At 37.9% G+C, this 13137-nt stretch overlaps 1 protein-coding gene across 5 annotated transcripts in view; it reads left to right on the plus strand.

The window, feature by feature from the left end:
* SORCS2 (sortilin related VPS10 domain containing receptor 2) overlaps positions 1–13137 on the plus strand; it is a 594699-nt gene that overhangs the window by 525930 nt on the left and 55632 nt on the right. For all 5 annotated transcript variants that reach the window (XM_033061451.1, XM_033061452.2, XM_033061450.2 and 2 more), the window contains exons 12-14: positions 5132–5208; positions 11327–11418; positions 12883–12990. In XM_033061451.1, coding sequence (XP_032917342.1) covers positions 5132–5208; positions 11327–11418; positions 12883–12990 — 277 coding nt within the window. The remainder of the gene's footprint in view (positions 1–5131; positions 5209–11326; positions 11419–12882; positions 12991–13137) is intronic.

Below are 13137 nucleotides of genomic sequence, written 5' to 3' on the forward strand. Positions count from 1 at the left end.
GGTGCTAGTTTACAATAATTGCCTCCTTAGCTTCCAATCCAGATGGCAAATCAAGCAAGCAGTAAATTCTGCACATTCACACAAATTGAGGAAGTGTTGGAAAAGTTGTGTTTACTTTTTGTCATATCAGGGCCAAATATAATTGCATACATTGTGATGAATGTCTATCATTTTTCACAGAAGTAGCATAGTAGGATGCCTCTATGAAAAAAGGATAAGGGAACAGGGAGATGATTGAGCATTCCCCAGTACATTATGGAGCAAACCTCCTGAAATTCCTTTAAATTTTTGTTATGTACCTCAATTCTGATTCCCCACTCCCTCATCTGTGGACATCTTCAGCTTGCCAGGCAAAACAGCGTGTCTGGGAGATTTAAATACAAATTGGTTGTCTGCTTGTTCTATACTGGGGCTACAAAACTGCAAACCATAAAATTTCAACTTATTGTGCATGGCCCAAAGACATGTTACAGCTGTATTAATTACCAGTAATCCAGGCAAGGCACATCTCTCTTTTTGGAGTAGGTATTTGCCGGCATGCTAAATTTAAGTGACTGGAAAAGATTTTCCATATTAGAAGGATTATCTAAGCATTGCGTAGGGGGATTATTTCTTTTTACTGTAAACATGTCCAGAGTCACATATAAAAATATGGGCAAACACAGCGATAACTAGCACTTAAAACATGTAGATTGATTGTAAATTTTAAATTAAGTAATCTTCCACATGCTTTGTGACCCAGTAAAACCTGCCAAAATGCCCAACTCTCTTGACATCTGTATTGAGAGCTCTGTATTGTTTCTCACAGCTATACCACCTTTCCAGAGAACTTTGCTAGCCACCAGACATCACTGGAAAAAATTGCTTTCTTTCAATTCCCTGTGCTACCAGCTGCTAAACTGTCACGTGCAGAGTTACAGAAAGCTTGGAGAACTGTGTTGACCAGTAGTTGGTGCCTCTGTATTCTAGTTTTTGGTATTGCCACTCCTGCAAGGATGGAACATGGGATTTATAGCATTTACTTAAAATCAGCCTTTACTCAGGACAAGTGTAGAAGCAGAAGAAGATTTCATGTATTCCAAAACACAGTTTGAAAAGTTACTGTTCTTAATCAAAAACTGAAAAATGCAGGCCAAAATGTTTCTTTTTGCTTCATGAATAGAAGCAGTGTCAGAACATAATAGCAGAGCAAAACTGACTTAGGCTGAGTCCATCTAGCACAATATCCTGGCTGTATTGGTGGCAAAAGCCTTTGGGAGAGTGTTTAAGGACAATTGAGGTGTATATCATCCTCCAGGCACTGAAGAAGACACACACATAAGAGACATTTGGTTACAAAAAGAATGCAAAATATTGTAATAAAAACTTGAGGAATTTCTGTATTACCTACAAAACTCATGAAACTGGATGGCAAACACTCTGTGTCATGTGTCAGAGGAGGTTTCAGGGCACTCAGATCAGAAGTCATGTTAGAATGGTACCATTTGCAGCTGTGGCTAATACTGCCTTGGCATGGTTTAAGTCCAGCCAGCAGCTCAGCATCACACAGCTCCTTGCTCACTTCCCCTCCAGAAGGATGGGGGGAAGAAAGAGGGGAAAAGTGAGGAAATTAATAGATTGAGGTAAGAACAGCTTAATAATTGAAAAATAAATAAAATAATAATAATGATAATAGTAATAAATTGTAATGAAAAGAAAAAAGGACCGAGAGAAATGAAACCCAAGGAAGAGAAGCGATGTAAATGAAAAGAGTTGCTCACCTCCACCCACCTGATGCCCAGCCTGTTCCTGAGCAATGCCCCTGCACCAATCATCTCTCCCCCAGTTTATTGCTGAACATGATGACATCTTTGCAGTTGTTTGTTTGCAGTATTAGTAATGTCAGGGTGCCTTGCATTTCATTTGATGCAAATTGGAGCTGTTGTAAAGGGGTTTGTGGGGTGCCATTACACACACTGTGTTAAATTAGCTGGCTTATCCAGTGACACAACTCTGCAAGGTAACTGGAGCCTAAAATTATACACCTTGTTTTAAATCTCAGAAAGAACAAAATACTCCAAATCTTTGAAGGTTTTTTTTTATTAGCATATTAAAAAATAAAGTTAAAACAACGTAACTCTTTAGCTAGAGAAAACTCATAACTCGTGTATCACACATGTTAAATAGAAAAGTTTACTAATAAAAGTGGGGGGAGTTCACTTAGATCTTTGAAGGACTTGGTTTTGTTCTAGTTCTACTTTGTCAGGCTAACAGCTTTCAGAATGGCTTTTCTGTGGCTTATAAAACTTGTGCATCACTATGTGTTCCTGTGGAAATTTCCTTCTGTCCGTCATGTCTCAGATTTGGCTGCATGAGTACTTCCCACTGCATTTTGCAGGAGCCTGCCTGTCTCTCCTGGTGCTGCAGCTTTCCTTCTTTTGGCCTCACCTGCTTTTCCTTTCTGAATCCACTGATGCTCTTTTTCAGCAAGCCATGATCTGTGGTACCCACAGAGCAAACTCCAACTGCACTGAAAATTTTTATCCTTCCTTACAGAAAGGTGTTACATTTCTTTTTTCTGTTTGAAGACTTAATTTTGCAAAGTTTGCAAAATTATGTCATATAGCTGTGTGTCCCAAAAAAAATGGAAATAATGAAAATCACAGCCTTCATTAATGACACAATTAAACACTGTGTCAGTAATCAGCAGGTTCTGCATGTGCCACTTCTCGGCTTCCATCCTTGGCCCATGCATGGACTGTTTTCAAAGGTCAAACATCACTGAAGTCCTTTTTCCCAAAGCAGTGTCCCAGATTCTGTTCCCGTTGGCATCAGCTGTGTTTTAGGCAGAATGAAAAGCCTCTGGAATTATAACTGAGCCCACCAACTCCCTTTGCTCTTTTACCAAGAAAAGACAGTAAAGGTAAAATCAGAACTAGAAGACATGTCTGTCTTTTGAGAGAGATGCAATTACAACGCTGTTGCTAGTATCATTACTAAATCAGCTGGGTAGAAAAGGCTTTTTAATGAAGCACAAGTAAATGCTGTTTCGTTTACAGACTAATTTTCCATTACCAAGGCAATTTACCACTGAATTCTTTAAAGTGCAAATCCCTAGCAGTGCTCAAAATAAAGACCTACTCATGCAAGTGGAATTCAGTAAGTGGTGAAAAGAGGTAAACAGCATTTATTCAGGAGCAAAACTAATGCTGTATTCATTAAAGTTCTCTGTGTAAAAAAAGAGTCTATTGCTGTAGACTGACAGTGGTATGTTAGATTCTGGGAAGCAAATAAATCTTTGTGTTTTCAGCTGTCCTATAGAAAATATTCTGTGATTACCTGCAGAAGCACAAGAACATACCCATTCATAGGTGATATAGCAATGAAAAGTAGAACAGAGGAAAGCAAGAATAGCAAAAGAAATGTATTTTGTATATGCAGTTAATCAAATCCTCCTTCCCTTCCTTCAGCCCTGAGAAGGTGATTTCTCATTCATGTCTCCTTCTAGTGATCAGATTAATCATAAAGCTGTATTTGAGGAGAAAACATAACCAAATTAATGTGTGAAGCTTTCCTTTTAGAACTATTTCATTTGGTTATATTCATGGGAGGTGTAGGTTAGATATCAGGGAAAGGTTTTTCTCCCAGAGGGTGGTTGGGCACTGGAACAAGCTTTCCAGGAAAAGGGTCACAGCATCAAGCTTACCTGAGTTCAAGAAGCATTTAGACTATGCTCTCAGGCACATGATGTGACTCTTGGGGTATCCTGTGCAGGACCAGGAATTAGATTCACTCATCTTGATAGGTCCTTTCCAACTCAACATATTCCATGATTCTATGACCAACAAAATCTTGCTGAATTATCTGATAAGTGAGAGAGTGTGCAGTGTGTTGTAAAAATAACAACCCAAGAAAATCCCAAGAATGGGAAGTGGCATCTTCTGAAGTGTTAGATGCAATTTAAAGGAATTAACTGACCTCTATAAATTCCCTGATTCAATACAAAGATTCCAATCCTGTCCAGGATGTATTAGGGTTAAGTGGTGTAGAGTTATCCTGTTAAAGAGTGAAACACATGCAACCTTGATGGTCTAAATAGACTGTGCATTTTGGGCAGTGGGTGCTGTCATTCCTCTTGGGAACCTTTCAGCATAAACCTCTCTGCATAAACATACCTGGTTTAGTGGTTGAAAACCAGCTATTTATATAATGCACAAGTGAAATTTCATAGAGCTATTCTAATCTCAAGTGTTTTCTTTCACTGTCTCTTCTGCTTAAGAGGATCTGATAATTTTCCTCTTATTTCTACTGTGAAAACATGCAAACCATATATTTAAGTCAAAATCCCCAGGAGGATATCATTTAGAAGGAATATTGTGCAATGAATGATTCTCTCCTAGAACACTAAGCTACCTGGTGCTTAATAATTTGCTGTTTGAAATACTGCATGTTAAAAGATGGAGATCTCTGTATTTGCGACTGCATCTGCTATCATCTTCCTCAAGTTTAACACTTTCTTAACTTTGCAGGAACATGAATTCTCCTCAGTGCTATTTGTCAAAATATTCAGTAACTCAGTAACTTTCTGGTTAATACTTAGGTAAATCAAACAATTCTGCTTTCAAATCTTTTGTGTTTACTCTTTTTCAAATGTCCTGTCCCTTCTTTTCATGTTGCATATTTCACAAGATTCTAGTTTAGCTAGAGCTTCATCAAGTCTTAAAGATTAAATATTTCATTTTAACAGTTTGGGTTCAATGTGAATAACTTCACAAAGTATGATTAAGGTTAAGGTTAAAGCTTCTGAGTTTATGGATGTTTCATACATCTTAAATACATGTTGTTTCATAATAATTATTCATCATGCAGCAACAGAACTAAAATGTTGGTCTGAATTCTGCATTTTGGCATTAGGATCAAGTCCCATTGCTTCCACCTATGGACAACCTATCAATGGAAAGGAACACTTTGAAATTGTACATATGTGTTTTTTAAGGATTTTTGTGGTTCTACCAGAGATGAAGTAAGCCTTTCAAATATGTTTAGTTCTTGCTCTGACCTGGAAACTCCTTACTCAGACTGGCATCAGGACTAGATCCAATCTCTCTTGCTCATGTGGATGCAACCCTTGTTTTCTCCTCTTTTGTGACAGGTAACCTGGGGTCCCAGCTGGTTGAGTATAAAGAAGAGATGTACATAACATCTGACTGTGGGAACACGTGGCGTCAGGTAGGATGCATACATAAGTCATCAAAGGAACCTGGAAGTAATTTTAATGTACTAAATGTGATGAATTATATAATGCTTAACTAATCTTTAGATACTCTTTTGAAGGAGATGTTATTATTATCTCCAGTTTGCTTGGAAACTGAGAGATTAAGAGGTGATTTTCTAAGGCTCAAATTGATCAGGCTGTCAGGTTCTGATGAAGTTAAAATATTTTGGTCTCTTTAAAGATCTTATAAGTATCTTATGCAAAAAACATAGTGTCTGTTTAGGGTTTTTAATAGTTTAGGTAATCTTCCTATGCTAATGATGAAGTACACCTGGACTAGATCTTGCAGTACAAACATTCCAAGCTAAAACACATGGCTTAGGTACAAGGGCAAAAATTCTTCTGCTTCATAGTCTGAAAGCTGTTACTTGAGCATAAAATTTCTCTTTATTGAAACCAAGACAGTGAAAAGAGATTTGCAAAAAATAATAATTTTTTTAAGTCTTTTGGTGTGATTTAATAAATACAGGGATTACAGATACCAAAGTATTAAAAAGACAACAGTGATATCATAATGCTATTTGAATTCTGGATGGCTTTTTCTTTCATTGACTAGTGTCAATTAAAGCATTTCACCTTTCTCATGTATTGTTTCCTAAACTGCTTTGTCTCAGTGTTGGGTTTCCCCTGGCTTGATGCCCGGTGCCCACCAATCTCTGTGTCATTGCTCTCCTCAGCTGGATGGAGGAGGGAGAATTTAACAAAAAGCTCCTTGAGATAAGTACAGGGAGAAATTGGTCACCAATTACCATCACAGGCAAAACAGACCCAACTTGGGGAATATTTATTTGATTGCCAGTTAGTAACAGAGTAGGAGAGTGAGATATAAACCCAAATCTTACAACACCTTCCCCCACCTCTCCCTTTATCATGGGCTCAACTTTACTCACTAATTTTCTACCTCCTCACCCTGAGCCCTACAGGGGGAGGTGGGATGGGGGCTGTGGTCAATTCAACACACATATCTCTGCTGCTCTTTCCTCCTCACACTCTTCCCCTGCTCCAGTGTGGGGTCCCTCCCACAGCAGACAGCTTTCCTGTGGACTCCCAGGCTGCTCCACTGTGGGCTCCTCCATGGGCTGCAGGGGCGTCTCTGCTCCATCCTGGACCTCCATGGGCTGCAGGGGTATCTCTGCTCTGTCCTGGGCCTCCATGGGCTGCAGGGACATCTCTGCTCCATCCTGGGCCTCCATGGGCTGCAGGGGCACAGCTGCCTCTCCATGGGCTGCACTGGGGGCTGCAGGGGAATCTGCTCTGACACTTGGAGCACCTCCTGCTCCTCCTTCTGCACTGACCTTGCTGTCTGCAGGGCTGTTCCTCTCCTTAATTCTCAGCTCTTCATTCCTGCTGTAGTTGCTGTTGTGCCCTTTTTAAATACATAATCCAAAGGTGCTACTGCTGTTGCTGACTGACTCCACCTTGACCAGTGGTGTGCCCATCTTGAAGTTGGCTGGTGTTGGCTGTAAGATGTGGGAAAGCTTCTCTAGAAGCTTCTCAAAGAAACCACCCCAATAGAATAACCTGCTACCAAAACCTTGCTGTGCAAACCCAATATACTCAGCATAGGGATATTTTCTTTCTCTAGATATGTGTATAACAACAATACACAGTATCATATAGATTATGATATATATCCAGGATTAAAAAAAAGCACCCTCAAAGGACCAAAGTGTTTTCTAAGAATAATTTAATTGTAGTAGTATTGTAGTGTTGTAGTATTCAGCTGAAATAAAATTTTGTTTTTTCCTTATAACCATTAAATGTTAAAATGTTCTCAGTAGTGTTACTGAGCTTGGGGAATTTGAGGCTAAAAGAGAAAAATGCAGACAGTTTCTTATATTCCTATGATAGGGTACCATACTCCACCAACTACTTTAAAATTAAATGGGTTATTTTTCTAATGATGTTATTTGATGTTTAAAAGATGAAATTTTATACCAAATTCCATCTTGAAATCTAGCATACAATAAATAGGTGTTTAAATGCAAAAACCTTACAGGATTTACAGTGGGTACTGTGTTGTTTAATGCTTCTTAGAGGACTCTCATAATTTCTTGTCAGCCAAAGTTTTATAGTTTTTCTGGGGTGAAAAATAAGAAGAAAAGAAGAATGAGATCAAATTCATATTTTCACTGCTTTTTATTTGTAGAGACACACAAGTAATGATATGTGTTGTAACTTGACCCTAAGGTGCCTGATTATGCTGTAAAATCAACCACAAACCGGTCCCTCACTGTGACAGTCAAAATGGCAAACAAGATTGCTAGCTTTATTTTAATGAAAAATTCTATGAAGCCCTTGAAAGAGCTTACTCAATTCTAATATTTGTGATCAGAATGAAACTGTAGATTATTTTATGTATTTTATGGCCTCACTGTTCACAATGAAAAAATTCTTCCAGAGGACAGCAGCACATTTCCTATCTCTGCTGGAGTTCTTATAACAAAACAGAAGGCTTCAGTCAGGTGATACAGGAATGTAGATAATTCAGTGAATTGCAGGTCTTGTGAGCTGGTGAAATCCTGTGCTTTGGCACAACACTTTGAGTTTAAGTCTCTGCCTTGGAGACCTTGTGGTTGTCATTAATGAGGACCTGGCACCTTTCTCACAAGCTCACATGATGTTGCTGAACTGTTTACACAGGGGAAGAGGAGCAGTCTGTGCTTGTGTATAGAGATAGAGAATAAGAAAAGCAAGCATAAGAGACTTAGGAGAAAATGTAGTGCAAGGAATTAATTAAACCTTTCTTGAAATAATAGCAATATTGGTTCATAGGACTGTGGATTATAGGACTGTGGGGAAGGTCAAAGATCCTTGAATTCAACGGAGTGCTCTGAGACAGCATCAAACCTTCCGTGGTTTGCATTGGATGTGGTCATATAAGGGTTCAGGAAAGATTTACCTATAAACACAGCCAGAGTTCACAGATAAAAATGAATGCCTAAGCTGCTTGTTGGTATATCCTGGAACCATCTCTGTTTGAGGAAAACTGAAAAATGTGTCTATGTACTGTACAGTGCTGCTCTGTAAATAGCAGTGCTTTAGGAGCTGATTGGCAAGTAGCTAAAACATCCATGCTGTGAACTGGACTGTAGAAGAAAGGAATCTCACCTTGACATTATCATGGAATATGTGGCCTTAGAATCATAGAATCATAAAGTTAGAAAAGACACTTAAGATCACTAAGTCTAACCATTAACTTGAGTGCCAAGTGGACCATGAAGATGTAGCCTAAGGTGAAGTATGTTTATTTGAAAGATTTCTCTGTCTATTATACCAGGAAAACAATGCAATAAAATGAATTAGTGAACATGAAATATTAGGATACTCTTAAGTGCTAATGATTACCTTATGTATACGTGTTTTTATTTTGTTTTAATACTGATTTCTGTTCACAATTCTGGTTACCATTGTTATTTCAACAGCATCTGTTACAACACTGTATTTGAAATACAGCAAAGTATTTGTACAGCAAAGAGTAAGAAGAAGATCTGTCTTTCAAAAAAAAAAAGATATAAATAAAAGGAAAAAGTCAGCAACAATAAACCTTTCACATTTGATCTGCTACCGGAGTAGCTCTTGCAGCAACAAAATGTTCACTTAAGCTAATGAGGTTACACAGAAAGCCTTTTGGATGTCTTGGAGCTAAATCTAGATCTCTGGAGCTGTAGTCTGGTGGGGTTTTCTTGTTGAAATATTATTTAACTGTGTCAAATCCTTGTGTATCAAAGCAACTTGGAAAACCTTCAGTTAAGTGAGAATACATGTTTTCCTGCAGGCATCTTAGGAGATAGATGGTAACACATCTAAGCACTACAAAAAAGGATGCAATTCCAGCCTTCCAACCCTAAAAGGGTCCAACTGGCTCATTCTGTGAAGAAAAACTTCTGTTTTCAAATTTGGATTTAGTAATGGATATCACTGGATGAAAAAAAAATAGTCATCTCAGGAATTTTTGTTTATTTTTGCAACTTCTGTATTGCAAAGTAAAATCGTATGGCATGTATTTCTCTAGGACCACTTAAATATACTGTCACTGATTTCATGGAGCTGTGTCAATTTTTTCCAACAGATATTCTGACCTGAAATAGCTGCTGAAGTTGTTAGGACAGACATAGGAAGAAAAGCATTTAGAGCAGAAGGAAGAGGATAGAATAGAAGTTGACATTGTGTCATAAAGCACAAAATGTGCACAAAAAATTACAGAAATAGGTTATAAAAATCTTGTTCTGGAGTGGCTGGCTACTAGTAAGGCTCAGAATAGATTTATTGCCTGTTTTAGTTAGTGGAGAGATGTGTATCAGAATTCATGGCCTGATGTGAACTCATCTTCCTAGTCTGAACTTTTTCTCTCACACTGCAGCCACCTTTGCCTTGATCCTTTGCAAACTGTTTGTCTTGTCTTTGTTTCCAGAAAGTGGAGATAAATATTTACTTTTGTGATAAACAGGCATGAAACTGTTCATTCTTTTCAATGTATTGAAGATGAAGAATTGTTTTCATAAAGCTTTCATACATTTTATTTATAAAAAGTTTGAAGTGTGTGCAAGAAGAGCATAAAATAACAACAGCATTAATATGCCTGTAATGTGTCCTCTGTGCTTTATAGTGTGCTAAAGCAGGTTTATTAAAATGGCATATGAATACCTACCATGGTGCTTTTCTGGGAAAGGCTGATTTGCATTAAGTGAGGCAGGTATCAACTTCCTTTATCTTTGGTGGTGAAGCTATGGGAGACTTGGTGTCCCAGCACACAGTGTTGCGTTTTGGTATGAGGGAAAGTTCAAACAAAGTTTAGGGGAGGATCAAAACTCTGCTTGCTTATCTGACTCCAGCTGATCTCATCCTTTTGAAGTGCATCTAAAATTAATGTCTGTCTTTTACTGAATTCTCTTCTAAAATAATCTACAGCTGGGTGAATGGGTAGATCAGACTATAAATGCCTTATATCAGGGTTTTGGCTGTAAATTGTCAACACTGAAAAAGTGATCAGACACTTGAAGCCCTAGGATTCATATTAAAAAATGTTCTTACTATATGAGTAGAAGACTGAGTTCTCAACCCAATTAAATGCTTCCTATTTTTGAAGTAATTGTGAGTGTGCTGTAAGATACTTTCACCCCAGCTCTGATTCAGTTCAGTTTCAGTTGAGAAATCCTCTAAATGTAGAATTTAATTTTGGGGAAAAAAAATATTGTCAGTATTTTTCATTTACAATTAAAAGTAAAGCTAACCTTTATAGTTTTCACCTTTGCTTTGTCAAAGCATACAGGGGACTCTGTTTGTCTATAAATGCTAAGTGTGTATAATTCTCACGTATCACTTGGTCTTGTGTTTGATGAACTTTCACAGGTTAATACCATAAGTAAATCCTGTCTTAAAACAGATTTGAGATGTAAAACAGGAAAGATGTCTACCTGTGCTTTTATTTTAGCAGTGCTGATAACCTCTAGAAAAGTAATTAAAATAATTTATGAAGTTTTTAATCCTTTATACTATTAAGTCAATATTACGTCCATCTTGGTTCCACACTCACAGTGACCTCCATGGGACATCACATAATATTTGAACTTAAACTCACTGACACTGGAAATGTGGGAAACATGCTTGCACCAATTACTTCACAGTCTGTAGGTTCTGGGGAATATGTGAGGAAGTCAGAGACAGCAGTATTTTCATTTTTTTCTTAGAATTAGACTACAAAGCATTTTATTCTGCAGGATACACAGAATATGGCAAACACCAAAGTAAGGTGATGGGTCACTTGGTGATATATAACAGGAAGGAATGCAGAATGCATACTATGAGAAATATAAGCTAGGGCTAAAATCACTTTAGGCAGTTTAATCTGACTGTGATTTGAACCTGAACATTTTCTGATTCACCTACTTAACTTTCTTTTCTTTTACAACTGGGAAAAATATAAGAGTTAACATGACTTTTATGTCCTTTTCAGTTTGAAGTGTGGGCATTATAAAACATAAGTCTCTTAATTCTTGTTTGCTTGTTCGTTTTATTTCAGCTGTTTTGTACATTTGCTTAGCTGGCCTTTCTTTCTTTGTCTCCTTACAGGTCTTTGAAGAAGAGCACCACATCTTGTACTTGGACCATGGTGGAGTTATTGTGGCTATCAAAGACACTTCTATCCCTCTGAAAATACTCAAGTAATTCTACAGTCAATTAGAGTAGAGCTGTTGTGTATTCAAGATCTCAGGCAAAGTTCAGAGTTTAAGATAAGCATTTCAATTTAATCATGTATGAAACACAGGCGGTCAGCTTAATTTAACATTCATTGTGTCAACAAAATGCAGTTGAATGATTGCTTTAAGATTACTTCATGGTGCTGAAGGTACCATGGCATCATGCATTAATCATAATAAAATTATCTTGCATTAGTGTAGGCATTTTTTGCTTAAAAGACTGTTGTGGAACTCTACAGCAGGAGCCATGTTCAGCATAATTGCTTATGTGCTGGCACCAGCAGTACATGCCAATGATGCTCAGCCTGTGCTGCAAATGTGGCTTAGATGTGCAGTCAGGAGAGTTCATTGATACTGCAAAGTCTCTGTCCTCTCCAAGGGCCATAGGGAAATTGGAGAATTGCCCTGAGTTTCTCTGGCAAGAGCAACTTAATGTAGAGTTTGGGAGCCAACAGGCAAAGGAACTTTTTGTGCTCATGTGCTGTGTAATTTGGTGTGCCAGAATAACAGCTCAGCTGAGATATTAATGCACAAATTAACTGCAGTGTGCATGGATCCTCTCATATGGTGACAATGCAACAAATGGCCTTCTCGGCTGGTTGGCAGAAAAGGTTTTTTGCAAATCATTTTGTTATAACATACAAGTTTTAGACTGCATGATAGTGCAGCAAAACGTGGTAACCTTGTGTAATGGCACACAGAACTATAATCTTCAGCATAACAAAATGTAAGGAATCTTTATCACTTGCAAATTGGCTCATTTTTGTAGAATTGTGTTACATATATATTAATTTTGTTGTTTCTGCATGAATAGGAACTAGGCTCTGTACCTGGTTATCTGGACTGAAAGCCATCATCAAGATACTGTCCAAAACCTGGAGGAAATAAACAGAAAAAAAAAGATACTTTGACTTAAAAGTTTTTGATGTATATTTGAAATCTGTTTTGAACTATGTTTTGCTGACTCATCAGTATCTTTTGCAAATGTTTAAGTGGATGGTAGCAGCCATGAGGGGCCATCCTGGAGTTAGAGCACCTCCCACGTTTTAGCACTTGGCCTCTCATGTTTCACTGGCCTCTGCTTAACAGGTCTATAGCTCAGAGACTATTAGAAAGAATGAAATGTGAATTAGCTTGTTTTTGAATCTTCAAGGTAACAAGATAGTTTGTTGACAGAGCTCAGTTTTTAATTGGCCTGAGGAATTTTATTGTTGTGGAAAATTTATTACACCTTCTCATAAGGATGTGAATTACACCTTCTCATAAGGATAAGTTGCTGAGAAGATCACATTAATATCATGCACTGTCTAGGCATGCTGTATTTTGTGATTGAAAATCCTAAGCCTTAGTAGTGATGAGATTTTTTAAAGTTCATTCTGCTTCATATACCAGTAGTTGTAAATGAGAACCTTTTCTGCTTTTTTACAGGTTCAGCATAGATGAAGGCCAGACCTGGAGCACTCATAATTTTACCAGCACTTCTGTCTTTGTAGATGGACTGCTTAGTGAACCTGGAGATGAGACACTGGTCATGACGTAAGGTTTTGGTTTCACCTCTGTTTTCAGAGCTCTCTCTGTTTATGCATTTACATCGATTTTCAGCTGTGCATGCTTGAGGTAGTCCTTGAGTCAGTGGCTTTTGCTTCTCACAGTCTCACAGACACACTGATGTCTGAACTTGCC

This window comes from Catharus ustulatus, chromosome 5 (assembly GCF_009819885.2).
Source record: "Catharus ustulatus isolate bCatUst1 chromosome 5, bCatUst1.pri.v2, whole genome shotgun sequence".
Classification (NCBI taxonomy): Eukaryota; Metazoa; Chordata; class Aves; order Passeriformes; family Turdidae; genus Catharus; species Catharus ustulatus.